Below are 24,372 nucleotides of genomic sequence, written 5' to 3'. Positions count from 1 at the left end.
GTTACTACAATGGTGCAATATAGGCCTTTAGCCAGAGCAAGGGCTTGTGAGCAGCGGCTGAGAACACGTGGAACAAGACGGGGTTCTTTAAAAGGCTGTTTCGCATTTTATGTTGCTTCTCCCTGGTTTTGTTGCCTTTTCTCTGTTTTTTCAATCCACCCAAGTTGGCTTAAGCTGTTCTGGAAATATAGATTGTAAGCTCCTCGGGGCAAAGACCTGTTTCTCCCCCCTCCCTCCCCTTCTGCAAACATTTACTTTGTGGGGGGTTTTGTGTGTGTTAGTAGCACTGAACAAATAGTTTTGGGCCAGGGTGGCCAACGTACCGATCTTTAGATAGATTCGGGCAGGCTACCGTGTTGATCTGAAGCGGCAGGACAAAGTTTGAGTCCAGTGGCGCATTTAAGACCAAAAAGGTTTTATTCCAGATTTAGTATAGAGGCAATAATAATCTGGTCACTGTTTAGCTAATTCCATATCAATGCTTTATTCCCCCTCTGGAGGGAAGGTGGTGAACTCCTGGGTTTCAAGCTAGATCCATTTTAATGCTAATTTAATGTTTTGATGATGACGATGTCATCCGTTCAGTCGTGTCCAACCCTTGACAATTCTATAGGAAAGTCTTCTCCATGCGCCCCTGTCTCTGACCGCTTCTTTTAGTTGGTTTGTGGTCATCCCTGTGTCGGCGTTGATCGTGTCGAGCCAGTGGATCCTTTGGCGACCACGTTTCCTTTTGCTGCTGACCATGCGGAGCATTAATGATTTTTCTAGCGAGTTTGATCGCATGATGTGCCCAAAGTAAGTGGGCTTTAGCCGTAATATCTTGCTTTCTAATGACATAGTTGGTTTGCTCCTCTCTAAAACTATCTTGTTCGTAACTTTGGCTGTAATGTTTTAATGGGGTTTTAATTGCTCGGTTGTTTGGATCAGTGTCCTAAGCCGCCCTGAGAACCTCGGGGAAGGGCAGCGTAGAAACGTGACAATAAATCAATAAAATAAAACAAGCTGTCGTGCGGAAGCACGCTTCTTCGGATACTAGAATAGAATTTTTTTCTTTAAGGAGGCCAAAGTGCAATCTTGACATTTTTATGAGACAGAATGCTAGCAGCAACAAACACCCTTGAAGGTTGTAAGATAGATTAAACAAAATTTGAGTCCAGTGACACCTTTATGACCAAGAAAGTTTCATTCTGGGTATAAGCTTACATGTTCAAACACACGTCTTATATCTAAAGATTCTGAGATCTACAGAAGTGTGCTTATGCTTGGGTTGCCAGAGATGGGTTGGGAAATTTTCAAGAGACTTTGGGGGTGAAGCCGAGAGTGGAAGTATTTCGGGCATGGAGAGACCTCAGTGGAGTATAATGTTCTGGAGTCCCCCCTCCCCAAAGCAGCCATTTTCTCCAGGGGAACTGATCTCTTTAGTCTGGAGATGAGCTGTAAAATCAGGGGGTTCCCAGTTCCCACCTGGAGGCTGGCATCCCTAGGCCTTGTGCACAAAAGCTCATACCTTAAATAAAACTCCATTGGTCGTAAAGGCGCCAATAGACTCAACCGTCACTTTACTAATCTTTTGGACCTTCAGGGGTATTTGCATGCCTTTTTGTTGTCGCTGGCATTCCGCCTTGTAAAAATGTTAAGATTGGACGTGGTGCTTATTTGGCTTTGTTGTTGAAAAATCTGGATGGGGAAAGGAGTGGGGGGGGGGAGAACAGTAATTTGGCAAGATGGGCCGAGACAGCAAAAGGAAATGCGATTAGCCTAGCTTTGTTAACCTCTTTTGGGACAGGCTCGGCAAGGTCATCCGATCTCTGGAGGCTTTTGATTTCAATGTGATCAGCAGCATGCGGAGTTCGAATTGCTTCCCTCTAGAATGTCTTTCCCTGCCCTTTCCCTCCATCCCAAGCAGACATCTTAGCTTGGTTTCTTTTCCCCTCTGCCCGATTTAAGATAAGGAGTCCTTATTAATATTGGAGTACATGCTCAATGTCTCCCAGACCAACGGGAGCTATAAAAGATGGGAGAGATTGTTATTGAACTGGTATCGATTGGTTGTAGGGGCACATCAGCGGTGGAGATTTGCTCAGCTCCTCGAGGGCATAATGGACAAAGAAAGGAAGGTGGATTGCCAGTCATACCTATGGAGTGATTTCTAGGGATTAGCAGCCATTTCAGAAGAGGTCAACCAATGTGATGAAGGCTTTGGAGCACCTTCTCTATGAGGAAAGGTTGAAGAGACTTCAGTTTAGGAAAGAGAAGAAGAGCTGGTCCTTATATGCCGCTTTTCTCTACCAGAAGGGAGTCTCAAAGCGGCTTACAATCGCCTTCCCTTTCCTCTCCCCACAACAGACACCCTGGGAAGGGAGGCAGGAAGAGCCCTGATATTACTAAAGAAGAAGAAGAAGAAGAGATGGTTCTTATATGCCGCTTTTCTCTACCAGAAGGGAGTCTCAAAGCGGCTTACAATCGCCTTCCCTTTCCTCTCCTCACAACAGACAATATTCATATCCCAATGAGGAGTTTCTTCATAGTTTAATTGCAGAGTAACAACTCCTAAACCTATACAAGACTGCGAGGTTTTCACAGCCTGAGGTCGGCAATCTTAATTTCTATGCCCAAATTAAATGGTTCGGCAATGCACTTGTATAGTGTGCCTTAGTAGACGATGACTTTTCTGCCTCTGGTAGGATGAGCCTTTTTTAGAAACAGTGCTACAACGCTTTGGATTCAGAGGCATTGTTTAGTGTCCGTGGTGTGGAAGACTAATCAGGCTCCCTACGTAGGGTGCTTTTGTGTCAAGCCTCTCTCTCTCTTTACAAAAAAAAAATCAATTTGCCTTTCTCTGATCTACCAAGAGTACATCTCTTGGTTTTGGAACCCATCCAGGTTGTAATGGAAAACTCACTGCAACTCATCAGATCTTATTAAACCTCAGAGACTTTCTACCCGGCGCACTCGATTTGAATAATTAAACAAGTTTAAGTCGGCTAGATGGATTTGAACCTCAGAGCATGGGCGCCTGGCCAGGTTTTCCTAGAAGAGACTTACACAACCTAATTTGCTCTTTCAGGAAAAAAGGAAGAAATCATCTCTAGCAACAGAGGGCTGGGAGGGAAGGTGGGGCGGCATGGCCCGATCTCGGCCCATCTTGGGGGTCAGTGCTTAGAAGCCCCTTGCTGTGGTCACCAGGGTGGGGTGGAGGATGGGGTTTGGTAGCTTTTAATTTCTTGGATCTTTTAAAAATCTGTGTATGAATGCCTGCTGAAAGGGGCGGTCTGTAAATCATCGAGTCATAAATAAATGTCTGTGATTCCATGACACTTGACTGAGCCCGGGACAGTTCCTGCCGTAGGTTGGCGGAGATGAGCAGGATGTGGGTGTTTTCAGCTTGATGCGGCTTGGAACAGGGGTGGCCAACCTGTGGCTCTCTGGATGTCCATGGATTACAATTACCATGTGCCCCTGCCAACAGCTAACAACCTTATCATGGACAGTCAGGGTCATCTACTTCGACTGGCAGTGTCTATCTGGTGTATTTCACAACATCTTCTACCTTATGCTTTTAAAACTGGAGATTTGTTTGTTTCTTTATATTCATTCGGCTTATACACTACCCCTCACTGTGACGTTTCGGGGCGGTGTACATAGAACACAGAAACAGGAAAATACACCAAACATATGGCTACGTATGGCCTTGAAGGTGAGCACCGCCACCTTAAACCTCATCCGGTATTTAGTTGGTAGCCAGTGCAGTTGCTAGAGCAGGGGTAGTTAAACTGCGGCCCTCCAGATGTCAATGGACTACAGTTCCCATGAGCCCCTGCCAGCATTCGCTGGCAGGGGCTCATGGGAATTGTAGTCCATGGACATCTGGAGGGCTGCAGTTTGACTACCCCTGTGCTAGAGGATCGGGGTAATATGGGTTCTCCGTGGTGTTTGGGAGAGAACTGGAGCAGCTGCATTTTGAACCGATTGTCATTTCCGGAGCGGGGATAACGGAAGGCCTGCATAGTGTGAGTGGCAGTAATCCAGTCGGGAGGCGATGCCAAGGACTAAAATGGGACCCCCTACGTATGAAGTGGGTCAAGACTTTGGAGGGAGTCCTGGGTAACCTTCCTGGTGGATTTCTTTTCCATTAAGCGTGTGAATCTTTGGCAGGTGCCACTGAATAAATTTTTAATTGTTGTCTTGCGCTGTGTTTTAATTATGGCTGTTTCTGTGGTTTGAATACCACTCTGGGTATTCATTCGTATTCCTTATTCAACTCCCCTCCCCCCCCCAAAAAAAACATTAGCCCTAAAATATTGCATATATATAACTTCTAAACTGGCAGGACGTGGCAGGATGTTGGCGGTGTGCGGAATCAGTAAAGGAATATGCATGGCGGGATGGCGTTTGGGGTGTGGGGAAAGGATTATGTTGCTCGTCCAAAGTCACCTAGGCTGTCCTCCATGCCTTTTAAAATCTGGGATTGTCATAAATTTGTTCTGGAGAATTCAGATGACTTCACTGGCGGAATGTTGCAGTTCAGTGTTTTCTGTCATAGAATCATAGAGCTGGAAGGGACCTCCTGGGTCATCTAGGCCAACCCCCTGCAACATGCAGGACACTCACAACCCTGTCACTCATCCACTGTCACCTGCCACCCCCTTGAGCCTTCACAGAATCAGCCTCTCCGTCAGATGGCTATCCAGCCTCTGTTTAAAAATCTCCAAAGATGGAGAACCCACCACCTCCCAAGGAAGCCTGTTCCACTGAGAAACCGCTCTGACTGTCAGGAACTTCTTCCGGATGTTGAGACGGAACTTCTTTTGCATTAATTTCATCCCATTTGTTCTGGTCTGTCCCTCCGGGGCAAGAGCGAACAACTCTGCTCCATCCTCTCCATGGCAGCCTTTTAAATACTTGAAGATGGCTATCAGATCCCCTCTCAGTCGTCTCCTCTCCAGGCTAAACAGACCAAGCTCCCCCAACCTTTCCTCCTACGTCTTGGTCTCCAAACCCCTCACCATCTTTGTTGCCCTCCTCTGGACACGCTCCAGTATGCCTACATCCCTCTTCAACTGGGGTGCCCAAAACTGAACACAGGACTCCAAGTGAGGGCGAACCGGAGCAGAGTAAAGCAGTACCATCACCTCCCATGATCCGGACACGATACTCCATTTGATACAGCCCAAAATACCATTTGCCTATGTCGCCCTCCTGACTTTTTCCAGACCTGGTTTGTGGTGACCCGTCTTTGAACAGTACTGAAGCATTAGCCTGCGTAATATGTGGCAAAGTGCTATTGATGTCCTGGTTTTAGGAGGAGCATGACACAGTTGGGAAGCCCCCACCACCTCCTGGTTGCACCGGCGTTTCAAAATTTCCTACAGTCTCTTCCCCCCCCTCCATTTTGGAAACATTCTGAGACTGCAGCTGAAGAGATGCTTGTTTAAAATGCTGGTTTATATCAGGGAACGGAGAGCATGAACTCCAAAACGTTGCCGGGGGTTTGAACGCTTTAATTGCTGCTTTTTGGTTCCGTTTGTGCCTGTCTGGGAAAGCGTTTGAGAGATCGATTTTTAAAACAAGCCGTTCTCGGGACCGCAAAGAGGAAATGAGATCAGGAAAATATGAATGGAAAGCAGAGCCGTTCTGGCAGAGTGGCCATTCATGCCACCGGGAAAGTCTCAATAAGCTTCTGGTTCCCTGGATGCCCTTGAGTATAGCCTTCCTCGCAGGGTTGTTGTGAGGGGCAAATGGAGAATCATATTGGCTGTCTTGAGCTGTTCGGGGGAAGGGTGAAATACAATGTTATGGAGGAATAATGGCTAAATGCTGACTCCCATAATGTCCCCTGACCATATCATTTCAAAGACACCTCCATTAAGATGGCCTCTGTAGAGAGAAAAAACAAGAATCCAGTGGCACCTTGGAAGATTAAATACACTTATTTCAATATGAGCTTTCATGAGTCTGTTCAAGGCTGCAGAGCCTCTGTATAGAAAGCTTTAGCCTATATCTTTACAGAAACAAATAGCAACAACCCTGTAGAGCAGTAACTTATGAGGCTCCGGGCTCTTTAGGACTTTGAAGAGCAACCAAAATACTTGGTGTAGTGGGGAAAAAGTGGTAGCTTTCAATCTGGTGAGCTGGGTTTGATTTCCTGCTCCTCCGCATGCAGCCGGCTGGGTGACCTTGGACCAGTCACAGCTCTGATAGAGCTGTTCTCACACAGCAGTTCTGTCAGAGCTCTCTCAGCTCCACCTAACTCACAGGGTGCCTGTTGTGGGGAGAGGAAGGGAAGGCGATTGGAAGCCACTTCGAGACTCTTTTGGGCAGTGAAAAGCAAGATATAAAAACCAACTCTTGTGTGGCCAACAATGCTGGAAACCTTTGGGCAAGGACCGCTGTTCCTGTAGCATCTGTCTACACGGTGTCCGTTTATTTGGGAATGTTTAACCTTTTTTCTTCGGTGTGGTTCACAGTGTCAGAAAACCAACAGCACAAACAGTTAAAACCAGGTTTGGCAACAACAAGTCCTCCAGCCACCCACAGACTAATGGGCAGGGGGGAGTGCAGCAGGTGGCAACAGCCAGCCCTTCCTTCCTACTCCCCCTCTCCCTGGAGGCAGCTTCCTTTTAAGTTTCCACAGGATGGAGGGGCAGGGCAGAGCAGGTGGCCATGTAACCAGTAGATGCTTTCTGGCCATTTTGCAGCATTATAACTCACAGGAAACAAACCGCCTTCTATTGCAGCCGGTTTGCCACAGACACAGCAGTGGCTCTCAACATTCTATGCTCTTGGGGCATATTGAGTTCTCATCGAGCCTCTTCCTCGGCATCCCTCCATTCCTTGTGATTAGTCATTTGCACAATTGCATGCGTACCTGGGGGGGGGATCTGAATACATAGAGACCCCCCCTACCTTGTCTGCAGGTGGTCTGGTTTTGCGGCTTTTGTAACTGATCTGGGTGAGGGGTCAGCTAGGGTCTCCAGGTCCCTCCTGCCCACTGGCAGGGGGTGGGGGTGGTAGGGTTGCCAGCTTCAGACTGGGAAACTCCTGGAGATTTGGGAGTGGACTCTGGGAAGGACCAGGATCTCCATAGCAGACATAGAGTCCACGTTCTCCTGAATTACTGATGCCTCTTGCCTGGAGATGAGCTGTAATCCCAGGGGATCCCCAGGTCCCACCAGGAGGCTGGCATCCCTAGGGTCAACCACTTTGCTGTTAATTACAGTGATTACCGCCAAGCCAGAAATTTCTTTGGTACCGCGTTCACAACAGGGTAATTAGCTGGGTCAATACGGGGCACTTTCCATTCAAAGCCAAAAGCCCCAGTGGGTTTTCAAGTGGACCTGGAGTTCAGCCCAGACAGAACCGAATTGGAGCTCTGACTTCCCGTTTGAAAGCCAAATTGGTTCCACGTACCGAGTGTGCTTCCTGAGCAGTACAAAGGTAGGCGTTAATTGTGGAATTGCTCTTTCCATACACACACACACACACAAAACCTTACAAAATGTGGCAGCAAAAGATTAAGCGGCTTTCCTATTGTTTTTACGCGTTTTGTTTTGTGACTCACGATATTTTCCCCTCTGTTGTCATTTTCTAAGGCAATTGGCTCTAAATGGGGTAATGTGTTTACATGCAGGGGAAACTTCAAAAGGAATCGAGACCGCGAGTTACACTCCGGAGTGCTTTATGCTTTGCATTAATTAGATTTATCTCCCTAACGCATCCTCAAGTTCAGCAGGTTCTTCATTATGAGGCTGTTTCGCAGGCATAGAACCTAAAGGATAGAGAGGCAGAATTGTGTTTGTGGCACAGTTAAAATATAATTGCGACGCTCCCTTTGAGGCAACCTAGCCAGGTGTCATGTCTTTCAATAAAACAAATATTATCAACACACCTTAATAAGGACTGGCTCATAGGACACACAGAAAAAGAGAACAGAATCATAGAATCATAGAAGAGATGGAGAATCATAGAAGCATAGAGTTGGAAGGGACCTCCTGGGTCATCTAGTCCAACCCCCTGCACTACGCAGGACACTCACAACCCTATCGCTCATCCACTGTCACCTGCCACCTCCTTGAATAGGCTTTGGAGTTCATGTTAAATATTAAACCAAATGGGTAGAGGGGGTAGAAGAAACACGATTGCCATCTCTGAGTTGGGAAAAACCAGGAGACTTTGGGGGTGGAGCATGGAGGGGGTGGGGTTTGGGGAGGAGAGGTCATAGTGGGGTATGAGGTCATAGAGTCCCCCTTCTGAACATCCCTTTTCTCCAGGGGAATGGATCACTGTTGCCTAGAGATGAACTGCCATTCTGGGGGATCCCCAGATCCCACCTGGAGGCTCGAAATGAACAGCCCAAGTGGGATAGGTAGAAAACGATTGCACGCCATGAGAGGTGAAAATTGCTGAATTTATTTCAAATAATAAGTGATCTTATTTGGAATAATAAATGAATCCAAATCATAAGTTATCTGATTTTGTTCGCTCTGCCTTTGGAAATAAGATCCTTTATTGTTGTTGTTGTTAGGTGCGAAGTTGTGTCCGACCCATTGCGACCCCATGGACAATGATCCTTCAGGCTGTCCTGCCTTGATCTTTTATTATTTGAAATAAATTCAGCTATTTTTGCCTCTCGTGGCTCTACCTACCTGGAGGCTGGCATCCCCTAGGACAGGGTGCAAAATTTCCTCTTGGGAGTAAATATGGTGGGAGAAGACTTAAGACAGCCTTATTGACAAGAGTTTCCCAACCTATGACTACCCTATGCCCCCCCCACCCATCCCTCACCAGTAACCAGGAAGGAGTGGCACATCTAGTCAGCACTGGATCCAAGTCCAGAATCACCTTGGAGACCAACATGAGTTTCAGGGAAGAAGCTTTTGAGAGTCAGCGCTTGCTTTGTGAGACCCAGTTGAGAGCCAGTTTGGTGTAGTGGTTAGGAGTGCGGACTTCTAATCTGGCATGCCGGGTTCGATTCTGCGCTCCCCCACATGCAACCAGCTGGGTAACCTTGGGCTCGTCACGGCACTGATAAAAACTGTTCTGACCGGGCAGTAATATCAGCGCTCTCTCAGCCTCACCCACCCCACAGGGTGTCTGTTGTGGGGAGAGGAATGGGAAGGCGACTGTAAGCCGCTTTGAGCCTCCTTCGGGTAGGGAAAAGCGGCATATAAGAACCAACTCTTCTTCTTCTTCTTCTTCTTCTTCTTCTTCTTCTTCTTCTTCTTCTTCTTCTTCTTCTTCTTCTTCTTCTTCTTCTTCTTCTTCAGTACATCAGAAATGTAGATTTTAGTCCTTTTTATCCCAGTCAGAAGGATAACTGATTGGTTGCGTCATAAATCGCCCCTCTCATGCTAGTTTGCAGCGGTATGCAACTCTTGCAAAACAGCCATAATTCCGGAAAACGGAACATGTTTCTAGAAAAGTAGGCTTGAAATCCCCCTTTTTCCTCTGTCCTTTCTTCTGTTGGCTGGTCTTCCAAGGACTTTTGATTTCTTCTTGGTGGGGAAGCAGGGTTGTTGAGAAAGACTCATTAATGTTGTTGACGCCACGATGATTCATTAACAAAACAGCCGGTTTTACAGATGGATTTCCTTTCATTCTTTGTATATTGTCATGGCCCGAGGCAGGGGTTGGCAACATTCTGGCTCCAGCAAAAGGCACCTTCCACCTGTGAAAAGGATGGCGTGTGCCTGTGACACATCTCATACTTGGCTGGATACGCTGGGAACAAACTGAGTCCCACAGGCTATGGAGGGAAGGGGATAACATTTATGCTTAAGGTAGGATTCCCATATTCCAGTTCCCCAAGTGAATTTGCAAATTGTTATGCAAATGGAAATTGCATGTTACAACAATGCATACTAATTATGCAAGCATATCCATTGTTGTCTTGTCTATCAAATTGGTTTATCCAGGCAGTTACCGCAAAAAAAAAAATGCGGGGGGGGGAGAATGGGGGGGAATCACCTTTTTAGTTGTTAAGTCAGGCTTTTTCAACCAGGGTTTCATGACCACCCTGAAAGGGTTTCCTAAATGGGTGAGAGTTAATAATTTTTAATACATTTTAAAATTTTGTTAAATATTTATCGTGCGATATGACCATATATGGTCGTGTCGACCCACCCTCCCCTCCCCTCCCCAAATGACCAATGATGGGCTTGGAGGGGTGGGAAGGGGCGGAGCCCCAAGGGGGCGTGTCCACATCTCTGCTTCCCAACCGTATTCTGCATGATGGTGCCACTTCTGGTGTTTCTCAAAGCCTGACAAAGGTTTCAGCGGTTTCTCATCGGTAAAGAAGTTGAGAAAGACTTTGTTAAATCATCATTGAGGTCATCTTGGCTAGCTGCTATAATAACCCCTGACCTTTCTGTACTATATACGCTGATGGTGCCCATTTACCTGCCTGTGCAAGGCCCCCCTCTTGGCCCCAATCCTCCATGTTCAAGAAACAGAGGAGTGGAAGAAAGAATGGCGGGAAAAGGGCTTGCACAGCAATGATCCGGAAATTTCCCCAATACCATAGAGACTAAGAAGTGGTGTTGCATCTAGAAGTGGTGTCACAACCTTCCCACATCGCTCCTCCCCAAAGCCCCACCTGAGAAAGCTGTATGGCTGTGCTGGCAACCGTATTGGCAGGAACTCTCCAGAATCTCATGCAGAGTTCTTCCACATCACCTGCAATCTGAAGATGCCAGGGTTTGAACTTGGAACCTTCCACATGCAGAGCAGATATTCTACCACTGAGCCAGACCTTCTAGGGGAGGTGAAGATCCCTGCTGCCAGGTTCTGCCCCTCCAGGTCTGATCAGCTGGCCAGTGGGAGGTCTTACAGCAGGAAGAGGAAGGCCCAAGCCATGTTGCTGGCATGGCACAGGAAGTGATGACATCACACCAGTGACTTCTGGGCAAAAACTCTATGGTAGAATCTGGTTTTACCATAGAGCTTTTGGCCAAATTCCAGTGGAAGTCACTGCCTTGATGACATCATTTCCTATGTGACACCGGTGACATCCTGTTAAGTCCCCACCCTACTTCTCACTGTAAGCCAAGAGGGGTTTGGCAATCCTAAAGAGGAACGGTATACAAGAGATTGAAATGAATACGTTTAATACTTTTGCTATTTTAATCTGGCAGTTTCATTTGTGCAACTGCATCTCTTAAAAGTTTTTTCGGCATCTATTTTCCCTCCACAGTGTATTTGATACCCTGTCAAAAAAATTCCCCAAAACAAATTATACAAGGAACAGATAAAGGGTGGAGACCAGAAACTCTGGCTAATGCATTTGGTGATTCACCGTGTCCTTTATTTAAACTTCGATGGACTTGTTAAAATATGTGGCTGCGATAAACAGACAGAATTGTTTATGCATATGGGTTTCCTTCCAGTATGAAATGGTGGGGATGACCATTTAGCACTGCCAGGTCCCTGATTCATTTCTCCCTGGATAGCTAATTGCCTGTAAATGAACTGACACTCATTGTTTTCATGGTTAGTTTGTCATTCGTTTGTAGGCCCTCTTGGCTGGTGGACTGTAGGCCAAAAAAGCCTTTGCTTAGAAATGTCCAGTGAAGGAATGCCTGAATTTGGATGTTGCATCTCCATTGGTTGTTTTTAAACTGTAGCTTGGGTTCCAGGCAGACAGGGACACCATGATTTGAATGTCAGGTTATCTGGCCTGATAAATCATGTAGCACTGATGAGAGAAAACGAGTCAACAGACCTGCCTTACGTACCTGCCTTATGTATCTGTGATGTACCTGACTTATGTACCCACCTTACGTACCTGCGGTGTACCTGCGCCATATTGGCCTTACATACCTGCCTTATGTATCTGCGACGTACCTGCCTTACTTACCTGACTGACATACCTGTGACTTACTCCTGCCTAAAAGAGATTAGACAGATCTATACAAGATAGGCAGTGAAAGCTAAATGGAAACTCCATGTTCAGCACTCCGTGTCTGAACACAAGTAGCTGCGAGGTAAGAGCAGAGAGGGCTGTTCATGACCGGCTTGTGGTTTTCGCAGATCCTACTGGGTCACATGGATCCTTGGTCTGATCCAGCAGGCCTTTCTTTGAACGTCCTAGAAATATTGCTAAGTGCCTGGGTTGCTTGTTCGTGGTGGTCTCCCAAGTTTCATCGGTAGGGGCAGTGAACAAGATGGCTTCCTTCCTTTCTCAGACTAAACAGGGAGCAGGACGCACCTTTCTTGAGCCAGCATGGTGTAGTTGTTAAGAGTCACGGCTTGTAATCTGGCAAGCCGGGTTTGATTCCCCTCTCCTCCACATGCAGCCAGCTGGGTGACCTTCGACTAGTCACAGCACTGATAGTGCTGTTCTAACAGAGCAGTAATATCAGGGTGATCTCAAATCTCCCCCCCCCCACCTCACAGGGTGCCTGTTGTGGGGAGAGGAAGGGAAGGTGATTGTAAGCTGCTTTGAGCCTCCTTTGGGGAAAAGCGGGGTATAAAATCCAACTCTTTCTCTTGTGTCTCTATGCAGGTGCCCCTGGTTAACCAGAGCTGTCTCCCCAGCCATCCCTCTGTACAATGGGCTCGTTTTTCTTTTTGTCCTTGCAAACTTCAGCATGGCGACCTTCATGGACCCAGGGGTTTTTCCACGAGGTAAATGGAGGTGGGATGTGGGAAAGGATGAAAACAAGACTGAACAAATAATAATGATGAAATTCCCAATTCAACGAATCTTACCAGTATGCGTTTTAGGCAATTAACAGCAGAATCCTAAGAATATTTTCCCAGGAGTAAGCCCCTATTGTGTAGACTAGATGTGTGGAGAGCATCCCCCTTGTAAAACTGGGTCTACTATTAAACATATGATCACCCCTGAAGCTGTTGTGTGCTGAATCACACCCTTGGTTCATCAGGATCTGTATAATCTACTTAGACGGGCAGTGGCTCTCCGGGGCCTTAAGTGGAGGTCTTTTAACTGGAGATGCTGGAGGCTGAACCTGGGTTCTTCTACACGTCAAACAGATGCTCTGCCACTGAGTCATGGCCCTTCTTCTAAAAATATGACCATGTTGGCATCAGCTCTCCAAAGTCTCCGGAAGAGGTCTTTCACATCACCTAGTGGCTGGTCCTTTTAAACTGAAGAAGCCAGGGATTGAACCTGGGACCTTCTGCATGCAAAGCAGAGCTATCTTCCCCTGAGCCACAGCCACATTGAAATCTGTAAAGCTAGAGAGGGCCATTGCAACATCTGCATAGGTTACACCTTTCCCCTTTCCACTTAGAATCCTAGAATAACAGTTGGAAGAGACCTCCTGGGTCTTTTGGTTATTTTTGCTCCATTGGGTCTGCAGGGCCCCTGCCAATAGAACAGTTCCCTCTCCCTCCCATCCGCCCATCCTCCTCTTCTGGTCAACAGTCCAGTGTCTCTTGCCTGGCTTTACTGGAAATCAGTGGGGCACAGAACTGGGTTATGCTGCATCGTTCCTTTATAGGGACAGTTTGCTGTCAACTATTTATCCTGGTGTTGTTGTTTTTTCCTCCTGTTTCTGTGTGCTCTTGAGCAGCTGATGAAGATGAGGATAAAGACGACGATTTCCGAGCTCCACTGTACAAGAACGTGGAGATCAAAGGGATCCAAGTACGGATGAAATGGTGTGCCACTTGCCACTTCTATCGCCCTCCCCGCTGCTCCCACTGCAGTGTCTGTGACAACTGCGTGGAGGTAAGAACGTGAGCCCCACCACACACCAAAGTGCCCTTATTGATGTTTCTGGCCGGTGCCAGATGGTGCGACTACTTGGGTTGGATGTGGGCCAAATAACTAACTGTATTTAGGCGGGTGAATAGCCTAGTATGCGTCTGCTATATTTCAGCTGCATTCATGCATTATTCATGCATTATTAGATATTATTCTTGGTGAAGACACAAGTGGCACCAAGGCTTCACTGAAAATCCCCCCAACAACCCTACATTATATACAGTTTTAGAACAAAGGATCGGCCTACAACTGCGGGTGATTGGCCACGCGATATCTGATTGGATCCCCGGAGGATCCTGCCGTGAGCCGACCAGTCAGGCTGCAGCTACTTTGTATGAATCCACTGGCTCCCACAGGAAAGCCAGCTATCCACGAGCCAATCAGTGGCTCCAAATCTCGATCCTGCCTCAGTCCTCGGCAGGACTGCATACCCTACAGGGGCTCCCTTTTTCTCAGGCGCAAGACCGCTTGTCTGATCTTACATTGAGCAAGGCTTGAGTAGCAGGCTTGGGATCCTGATATGACCTTGAGAAAGAATTATGCTATGTTCACAGCTGCGCACTGGATTCAGGAAAATAGTATATCTGTCTATCTCAGAACCTCATTTTCATTGTTATGGGATTTTTAAAGGCTTATTATTATTATTAGTAGTAATTTAAAGCTTCCTGTATCACTGAGAATCAATGTAGAATACAAAATATGGAAAACAATTCAATTAGACATCCAACTTCAAAAAAAACCCCCAATATATCAGGAATAGGATTACAGAACTGGATTACAGACATCCAACTTAAAAAAAAAAACCCAATATATCAGGAATAGGATTACAGAACTGGGAACCCCCCCCCCTTCCCGGCCCATTTAAAGCATTAGATACCATAAATGAAGAAAGGAGGTTATGAAGCAGAGGACATTTTTAGCCTCCATTATTGTAAAGGATGGATTAAGTACCTAAAGGCATTATGAAGGGCGATTCAATCAAGTTTGGAAAGGAACTTCCAGTAAACAAAGGAAGGAATTCTTCACACTTAAAAGATCTCTACCTCACCATTATGGGCCCGGCGTCCAACTTTCCTACCAGGAATGAGCCCTGGACAGTGCTGGAACACATGCCACTGCTTTGGTTCCGGAGAATATATTTAAAACAAATTTATTTAATGTATTTATTGTATAGTGCATGTAGTATAGCCAGAAGATCTGAAGATCGTCTGGTATCCAGGCAAGGGGTGTTCGGAAGTGATTTGCCATTGCCTGATTTCACATCTTGATCCTTAGTGCTTCTCGGAGGAACTGCTGCCCAGATCCTTGAAGGTCTCCCATTGAAAACAAAGTGGACCTAGGACAGAGGCTGGTGGGAAATGTCAACAAAAAGTTGGACTTGTATAAGTTAACTAGTAGAAGTCAGCTAATGGTTTGCCTTGTATAAAACTGTTTCCCATGTTCTTCTTGTCTCTAAGTTTCCCTTAATTCCCTCAATTTTTGAATGCACAAAACAAAAGTTACATGTCTTGCTATCCCTGACTGGCTAGAACAGACAGAACTGCCACATTATTAAACCATGTCCCTGATTGGTTACAAGAGACAGCATTGCCATATTATTGAACTGATTGGCAATAACAGATGGCCTTGTCACATTATCAGGCCATATCCCTGATTAGCTACAACAGGTGGCCTTGAGACATTATTAAACTAGATCCCTGATTGGCTATAATAGACAGCCTTAGTACATTATAAAGCTATGATTGCTTACAGGGGAGACAAAGCACAGCCATTAAGATCTCTTGAATCAATAAGCTGTGTCCTCAAACCAAGGGCTCCATTGATTTCTTTGTATTCCTTTTGTGTGTGTGTGTGTGAAAATCCTCTGTACCTTTTGCGCGTCTACCTGGATACTGGGTCACAATGAAGCACTTATGATTGGTTTTCCATTTAGCAGCTCTCGGTTCGCTGAGGGCCGTTGTTCAGCCCTTTCATTCGCATTGTAGTTCTAAATCTTCACAATTGCTTAGGCTGTAAAGTGCGGCCTTTTGTTGCCAGACAATAGTAAACAATCAAGGCTGATTTAAGGACTAATTCACACAACCATTCTGTGCACAACACAAGCCCAGCCTAAATCCAGCCGTGCATTTGATGACAAACAGATTACATTTGATTTGGCTCTGAGAATTCAGGTGATTTGGAGGGTGGGGTCGGTACGCATTTATTCACCTGTCTCATGAGGCTGCACTGATTTTTTTTAAATAGACTATTAGGCATTAAGCCCACTTTAAAAGCAGGCCGGAAGCTGGCAGCTGGCGCATAGGCTGCAGCACAGGGGGACCAGGAAGAGGCTATAATTGGCCCTCAATATGGGAGAGCCACCCTAGTGAGGGCCAATTAGAGGCCTCCAGTATTTCCTGATGGCCCCACAGCTCCTCTGAGTGGCTCTTGAAGGGGAGGAGCCTACACTACCCAAGGCCAATCAGTGGGCCTGCATGTCATCAGAAGTGCCATCACGGTATTATATAAGATGATGATGATTAGGCGAGGGGAGCTAAAACTCTGCCCCCTCCCTTCTCCAGTGCTCTCTGTCACACAAAGCCCTCTTAGCGCAATTTGTAGTTTCACAGACTTTGAGGATTTACTTTATTGCCGTAATAAGGGTGACGGAGGTAAAATGGATGACTGAAAAATTAGAGAAAATATAACATTGGGCACATCGATGTGCTGCCCCTCAGCATTACGATCCCAAGGAAATCAATGAAATAAACAGATAATGTTAGTGATTTTTTCTAAGGGAAAAAAGTCAGATTGGGGGGAGGATTAAAGAAGCACAGTGCTGAATTTAAAATCGATAACTGGAAGCCAGGGAGAGCTCCATTATTACAGCAGAGGCTGTTTTTAAGCTTTTCTTCAAAATGCTGAGATCTGTAAACTTAACTTACTTTCCAAATACTGTGCAGAGTTGAGATTCTCAGAATGATACCTGTTTCACTGACTTTGGGCTGATCCTGCGTTGAGCAGGGGGTTGGACTAGATGGCCTGTATGGCCCCTTCCAACTCTATGATTCTGTGATTCTATGACTTGATCAGGCCTTCTCAACCAGGGTTTTGTGAAATCCTAGGGTTTCTTGGTGGCCCTGGGAGGGTTTTCTGAATGGGTGAGAGTTATATTTTATATTTTTCAGGTGATATGGCTGTATATGGTTTCGTCAGACTACCTCCCAATATGGACTGATGGGCCTGGAGGGGGTGGCCACTTACGTAGCTAGGCTTCCAACCATCTTCTGCACGATTGTTGGGGTTTCTCAATGTTTCAGGGGTTTCTCAATGATTAAAAAAAATGAAAAAAGCTGAACTAAATTATTTTGATTCTAACCTTTGTCTAAATATTGGTTATAACATTTGGATCAAGGTACTTCTTTGGGATGTTTATCATAGAATCATAGAATCATAGAATCATAGAGTTGGAAGGGGCCATACAGGCCATCTAGTCCAACCCCCTGCTCAACGCAGGATCAGCCCTAAGCATCCTAATGTTTATACCTCTCTCTCTCTCTCTCTTGTCTTTTTACAAGGATTTTGACCATCATTGCCCTTGGGTTAACAACTGCATAGGACGGAGGAATTACCGATATTTTTTCCTCTTCCTGCTGTCCTTAAGCGCCCACATGGTCGGAGTGTTCACCTTTGGGCTCATCTTCGTTTTAAACCATGCGGAAAAACTGGGGGCAGTGCACACGGCCATTACGTATCCTTCTTTCGACACGGGATGTTCACAGCTGCCTCGGAAGCACTGGATGTATGGACCACATTGGGAGTTGCATAAGCTAGTTGTATTCTCGGCATTATTCTCTTATCCTCTCTGCAGCCCTAGCTCTTCGATCCATGTCTAGTTCTCCTTTCTCCTGTCACTCGCTCCCAGCACAAACATAGGCTTCCTTTTTAGGGCCAAACCATTCCTGATGTGAAACGCCCATGGATCATGTCTTCTGCGGTTTATGAAAATGTTGATTTGTGGCCCCAGACAGCAGCTTTGAAGAGCACCGAGGGACTGGTGCTGCTCTCTGTCTTGCAGGAAGGGAAATATACAGGCACCTGGATTCTCCTTGCGTGTGAATGTGGCGGAGGCAGCTCGCCACGGGAGAGTTAATCCCAATGCCGCCTGCATCCCTGATCCAAACCCTCCCTCCACACCTCCCCAGCAGCTCTTTGCAGTTTACAGAACAGCAGGGAAACAATCCACAGATCTCCTGTTGCTACTTCTCATTATACTCTCAGATGGCAGATGGGAGCTCACGTGGCAGTGTGCTGTTCCAGTGTACAAGAGGAAGGAAGAAAGACATCGCCCCTGGAAAATGCATCTGTAGAGGCTTTCTCAATGCTGTCTGCAGAGAACATGGCTTTCATGATGTATTATTCCAGCAAAGGCTGTGTTTTGAAGCTTTTCTTCAAAATGCTGAGATATGTAAACTTAACTTACTTTCCAAATACCGTGCAGAGTTGAGATTCTCAGATTGATACTTGTTTCACTGACTGGATCAGACTTTCTCAACCAGGGTTTTGTGAAATCTCTGCAACTTAGGGGGTCTCCAGACAACCCCTGGAGGTCTCCAGACAACCCCTGGAGATCTCCAGACAACCCTTCATCTGTCAAATCCCAAGCATTGTCATTCATCCCAGTTGTCCCTTCCTTGTTCATTCAGAGGCAGCACTTGGTGGCCACTTACTGTCCTTGTCACTTGCCTGGCAATGGACCAGTGATGGCCGCCAAGAACAGTTGAAGTCACCACCGGAGAAAGAGTCACTGAGAAAGAAGCAGCAACTTCTTCCAAGCTCTCATTACTTCTCCCTTGTCTGGATGGGGTTGGAGAGTGCTCTGTGGATGCTGCTGCTCTGCTCTGGTGAGTGAGGGACTGGTGATGGACCCTCCCAAGGCTCTAGGTTGGACAGCAGCCCAAGGATGCTGACCCCTGATGCCAGCAGAAGAACTTCTAAAAAATGCCATCAGCAGTGGTGGGACATAATTTATGGAGAAAACCAGGAAGAGGAGCCATACCTCTCTAGGAATCACAGGAAACTCTTTGGTTAAGTGATTACCCCCCATGTCCTTGGCCCATGATTGCTGGTTGTTGGGACTAGCAACCCTACTCAAGGTTAAGGCGACATACTTGGGAGCTTGTGTGGTTGGGGTGGAGCACCAGCACCATAAAACAGTCTTAAACCTCTGTCATGAACAGTCATACTTTTGATGTCAACAATTTAGGTAAAATTCTGGAGCTTCTTGGTTTAGTACAGTGCCATCATATCCCCCCTGAAACAGAAAGTGTTAAAATCCTCCAGGACGAATCCTGAAAAGCTCCCAAGTGTTTTTCCTTCTCTTCTGGTCCTTTGTATCCTCATTTCAATGCTAGAATTTCCTTAACGTTGGGGACCCAGCATGGCTGTCATGTGTGTGGCTGGCTTGTTCTTTATTCCAGTCATCGGCCTCACTGGCTTCCATATTGTTTTAGTGGCCCGAGGACGCACCACCAACGAACAGGTAAGGAGGTAATTTAAAACATTTAAACACCGGGGGCGTGGCTCCAGGATACAGCACAGGTCTTTGATGCTGAAAGCTCCCGGCTCTGTTCCTGGTATCAGCAGTCCAAAGGGGCTCTGTGGTAGAGCCTCTACATGACAGGCGGAAGGTCCCCGGTTCAATCCCCGGCATGTCCATGTAAAAGGACCAGGAAGTAGGTGATGTAAAAGACCTCTGCTGGGGAGCCACTGCCAGAGTGAATAGACAATACTGTGATAGATCAATGGTCTGATTCAGTATAAGGCAGAGTCATATGCTGGTCCAGATTAGCAAGTATTGAAGACTTTTTTCTGAGATGGGCCAGTGGCCCAACAGTAAGGGGCAACTTCATGTATGTTTGTGTCTCAATGTTTTTTGCAGAGATATTGGGGCGGGTGGGTGTAAGAGAGACAACGATACCCTTTTAGAGAAGGTCAGAGGTGGCTGCCAGGGTGGTGTCGTGGTTAAGAGCGGCGGACTCTAATCTGGAGAACCAGGTTTGATTCCCCGCTCCTCCACCTGCAGCCAGCTGGGTGACCTTGGGCCAGTCACAGTTCTCTCAGAGCTGTCCTCGCAGAGCAGTCTTGTCTCAGCCCCACCTACCTCCCAGGGTTTCCGTTGCAGGGAGAGGAAGGGAAAGGTGTTTGTAAACTGCTTTGGGGCTCCTTTGGGCAGTGAAAAGTGAGGTATTAAAAAACAACACCTGTTCTTCTTCGTGTCCCACTTGAAGGCTTCCTGAGAAGCGTTTGGGTAGCCTTTGTTGAAAAGGAGTAGATGGACTTTTGATTTTCCCTGGCAGGGCTTTTTCGATACCAAAGACGAGAGATCAGCAGCTATGATGTCGATGAACTAATTGATGCTTTTCTTGCCTGTTCGAAGCACTGTGATTATTATAATTGCAGGTGACGGGCAAATTCCGTGGAGGAGTGAATCCTTTCACTCGAGGATGCTGCGGTAACGTGGAACATGTTCTCTGCAGCCCTCTGGCACCCAGGTAAACGAGGAGGAGAGGAGTATAAAAGCTAGTTATTAACCTGAGCAGGGTCCCGGGGGTCCGGGGCCTATTGCTTCCTAGGCACCTCGGACTGGAGGGACCGGGGTTCAAATTCTGCCACTGATGCATCAGCTGCCTCATATATTATTTTGTAGCATCAACAGACCAGCAGGAACGGTGTACGGCAAAATCACTTCAAATAAGGCATAACATTTTACCATAGTGGATGGAGGGGAACTTGCCAGTAGAAACCGGAAGATGTAGGCCACGTTGTCTGTGCCACAGCTGGTTTCTACCATAGAGTTTTTGCCCAAATACCAGCGTGTCGACCAGAAATCGCTGGCATGGTGACATCACTTCCTGTGCGATGGGGGCAATGTGACCTGGGCCTTCTTTCTTCGGTTAAGCCTGGTTACTGGCCAGCTGATTGGCAGCTGGGGGAGCAGGGGACCTTTGCCTCCACCAGGGGGTCTGGCAACCCTCTTCTCCTGTCTGCATAAATCAGGCCAAGCTCTCGTCTGCTCAAGTACATTTCCTCCGCAGCCCCCTTTTAATTGATTTTGCTCGCTAGGAATTGCTTCTCGGATGAAATTCAGTATCCAGGCAGATCCCTATCAGCTGTAATCTTCAAAGCAATTATTCTCCTGGTCTCGGAGATTCTCCTGCTACACCAGTCTGCCTTCCTGCAAGGCTCTATTCACTGTCAGAACAAAACTGAAGTCCTTGAAGCTGACTTTTTGCTCCTTAGCATCATAATGGATAGAAGGCAGTGGCGGTTTACAATCTCCCTGATGGTTTTCAATATAATGAAACAGGCACGATTTCCCCACTTGACAGTAACTGAAGAGGGGGCTACATGATTTGGAATACGTGCTGCACGCACACTCACACTGATGCGGAGAGGCTTGGAATCCGCACAGAAAGTGTAAATTCACATGCAGCAGTGCAGCAGTTCAGACGCAAAGGTTCTTTTGCACCGCACCCGCTGCGTGGATTTGCAATTTCACTCGCGCTCGGACACGTGCGTCACAAAGATGTTTGCGAGAGGAGATGCTGCAGAAGGGTAACTTGCTGTACCTGCGTCTAGAACTGCCTCCCACAAGGCTGAGTTGCTATTGGCCAGCATGGCATAGTGGTTCAGGCCAGTAGATTCCCCAGTCCTGCACACTTTTTGGAATGATGGCAGCTATTTAATTTTATTAGTGCTTTTTGAAATCAAAGGAGAAAGGTCCTGCTAAAGAGCTCTGTGAGTTTCAAAGGCAAGCGGCTTCTTCAGACGCAAGCGTGAACCTTCAAGCTCCCTGGCTTTGTCATCCCTGAACACAATTGGTGGGGAAGTTCTCTTGCAGAAGCCTCATGTGACATGACTGGGAAATCTCATTAATGCCAGTGAAACATGTGTGGGAGAAACCACCCCCATGGATCATGGCCATTGGCTGGATCCAGATTAAATCTTCCAATGGCAGAAGGGAAACTTTCAGCCTCCCCCCTCCCATGGCAGCCCACTGATCTCCAGAAAAGGCTGCTCTTGGGTAAGAGGGAAACCTAAGAATTGACATGGGAAGGAGTAATTTACAGGAATTGCCATTGTGGTCTCGACCCAGTTCTCCCATTCAAAATCTCGGTGAAATGACACTTCCCAAGCTATTTAGAAATCCTTCTTTCCACCACGCGAATAAAGCCTGAGTTGGATTTTTTTCTTCTCCCTTTTGCCTGATTGCCAAAAGTTTTCTTGTTGTTTTTTTAGAAGAAATGTTTAATTAATTTCTCAGGTACATCGTTGACCCAAAGAAGAAACAGCCGGTCAACGTGAAACCCCCCTTTCTGAGACCAGATTTAAGCGAGCGGCAGATTACGGTCAAGATAAGCGACAACGGCATTCAAGCCAACCTCAACCGGAGCAAGGTAGAGCATTTCTGGTCACACACACAGGGAAGATTTTTGTACTGTGGTGGCAAGTTTTAGAAATCCGCAAAGCCCGTCAGTTCTCCAGTGGCCAAGAAGACTCACTCACTGTCCTCTAGGGCCAGGTAGGGGATGGGGAGCACTATCCAGGAACTCAGTGTGTGACGTTGGGGGTGTGACACTCTGGCTTTTGGGCAAAACTCTATGGTAGAATTAGCTTCTGACTATAAAGGTTTGCCCCCAAACCAGAGCGTCCCCCCAAGTGCTGATGGAAGTGTGGCATTCTTCCGGTTTGGGAAGTGTTTGGGGGGCAAGCTGCACACACAAAGAGCGCTATTCTAAGCAGGGCTACATCCTTCTAAGCTCATTCACTCCAATGGGCACTGAAGAGTATAACTCTGCTTAGGACTGCATGATTAGAGGGTAGGACTGGGGCTTTTTGCAGGGCCACCCCTGCCCCCTCTCCTTCAGGTATCAGATTCCAGCTACGAATCCCCACGTGTGGAATTTTAAAACAAGGCTGCAGCCGTGCATTTGCCAGACCCATTCCACGTTACCTAATCTCTGAGTACTTCACTTGTTCAGTACCATTCCCCGCTCCTTACACTGAGCAAGCCTTGGGAAGAGGAGGGAAGCAACTACTTTCAACCGCCATGATTCTAAGTGTAATAAAAGGGATAAAATATGCAAAGGAAACAATTAATATGCATAAAGTCTTTATGCATTGATAGTAATAACATTTAATGCATTAATTACATTTCCATGCATCTGTATCAGTACATTCAGCCTTACTGCATTTGTTCCATTTCAAGATTTTAAAAGTGGGGATTCCTCCCATCCACATGGAGCAGAGACCCAGGTGTGAATTACAGGGCAATCCTAAGCAGAGAAGAAGGTTTTCTAGACCAGGGGTAGTCAACCTGTGATCCTCCAGATGTTCATGGACTACAATTCCCACGAGCCCCTGCCAGCGTTTGCTGGCAGGGGCTCGTGGGAATTGTAGTCCATGAACATCTGGAGGACCACAGGTTGACTACCCCTGGTCTAGACCACAGAGATCCAGCGACCCACTTGAAAAGGAGTCAGGAGGCCTCCGGTGTTCAGGGACATGCGGAGCAATCCCTTGAACCAGATCGAACACGCATCAGCTGACGAGAACATCTTTGAGCCGGTTGTGTGCATGCCTGAATATTTTCAGACGCATCCACGCTGGGAAGTCATTCCGGAATATTGTTCAGTAGATAACATTTAGTCGTGCGCAATGAGAAGTCAGAACCCTTCCCTTCGTTTGAAGGGTCTGGCGTGACTTCTGTTGTCTTACGTTAGACGCCCAGTGCCCTTTGGACCTTGGAATTATACTATGCTTTTGTGTGTTTGTGTGTGTGTGTTATTTTTTCCAGTCTAAAGTTAGCCTGGAAGGGCTAGATGAGAAAAGCCTGGATATCCAGCCGCCTCTCCCACCCAAAGGAGATTCCAGCAAATACAGCGAACTGGGGAGCAGCGAAGGTAATGGGGCTTGACTCGTGAGAAAAGTGGCATATAAGAACCAGCTCTTCTTCTTCTTCACCATGCGCCCTTGCTTTACCTTGTTTTACTTCTTACGTCCCTGGCTCTGCATCTCTTCCTCAAAGCAAGGAGACAATCCCCCATGGTAGGCCCATTCCAAATGTGCCCTTTAACTCAGCAAGGGTGGGGGCTTCTGCTGTGCACTCTTGCACATATATATGCTTCAGTTTCTTTCCTTTTTGTCTTTCCACAGAGAGCAGCCTTTCGCCCAAGCTGATCAGCCCTCCCACACCAGCGATGTACAAATATCGCCCAGCTTTCAGTAACAATCCTAAAGTACATTACCATGGGGCATCTGAACAGGTGAGACTGTTGGAAATGCTTCATCTTCCATAACCTGCCATGGACTGCTATTAGATCAGGGGGGACCAAGCCAGGGCTCTCCAGAAGCCCATGGACTACAGTTACCATGAGCCTCTGCCACAAGTGTTGTTTGTCTTCAGGGGGCTCCTGAACTCTTGTTGTTTTCTACCGTTCAACCCTAAATAGAGAGACATCCTTCTAAGCCAATAGCCTTAGAAGGGTGTAATTCCCCTTAGGATTGCAGTGTAAATGTCGGGAGGGAAGGCTTGACACGTGCATGGAAAAGTAGCTTGTCAAGCAGAAAACTAGATTACAGGAGAAGGGAGGCTCATCTTG

At 46.8% G+C, this 24,372-nt stretch overlaps 1 protein-coding gene across 2 annotated transcripts in view; it reads left to right on the top strand.

Annotated features, from left to right (window-relative positions):
* ZDHHC8 (zDHHC palmitoyltransferase 8) overlaps positions 1–24,372 on the top strand; it is an 88,597-nt gene that overhangs the window by 54,883 nt on the left and 9,342 nt on the right. The window contains exons 1-9 of one of the 2 annotated variants that reach the window (XM_077307240.1): positions 7,125–7,437; positions 12,503–12,624; positions 13,536–13,693; positions 17,287–17,459; positions 19,148–19,250; positions 20,171–20,262; positions 22,035–22,167; positions 23,568–23,673; positions 23,927–24,036. In XM_077307240.1, coding sequence (XP_077163355.1) covers positions 12,588–12,624; positions 13,536–13,693; positions 17,287–17,459; positions 19,148–19,250; positions 20,171–20,262; positions 22,035–22,167; positions 23,568–23,673; positions 23,927–24,036 — 912 coding nt within the window. In that variant the 5' untranslated portion in view covers positions 7,125–7,437; positions 12,503–12,587. Of the gene's footprint in view, positions 1–7,124; positions 7,438–12,502; positions 12,625–13,535; positions 13,694–17,286; positions 17,460–19,147; positions 19,251–20,170; positions 20,263–22,034; positions 22,168–23,567; positions 23,674–23,926; positions 24,037–24,372 lie in introns of those variants that run through there. The other variant, XM_077307239.1, reaches the window with a different exon arrangement.

Source organism: Paroedura picta, chromosome 13 (genome assembly GCF_049243985.1).
Source record: "Paroedura picta isolate Pp20150507F chromosome 13, Ppicta_v3.0, whole genome shotgun sequence".
Classification (NCBI taxonomy): domain Eukaryota; kingdom Metazoa; phylum Chordata; class Lepidosauria; order Squamata; family Gekkonidae; genus Paroedura; species Paroedura picta.
The sequence above is the reverse complement of the archived record's forward strand: the minus strand, read 5'-3'. Positions and strand labels throughout refer to the sequence as shown.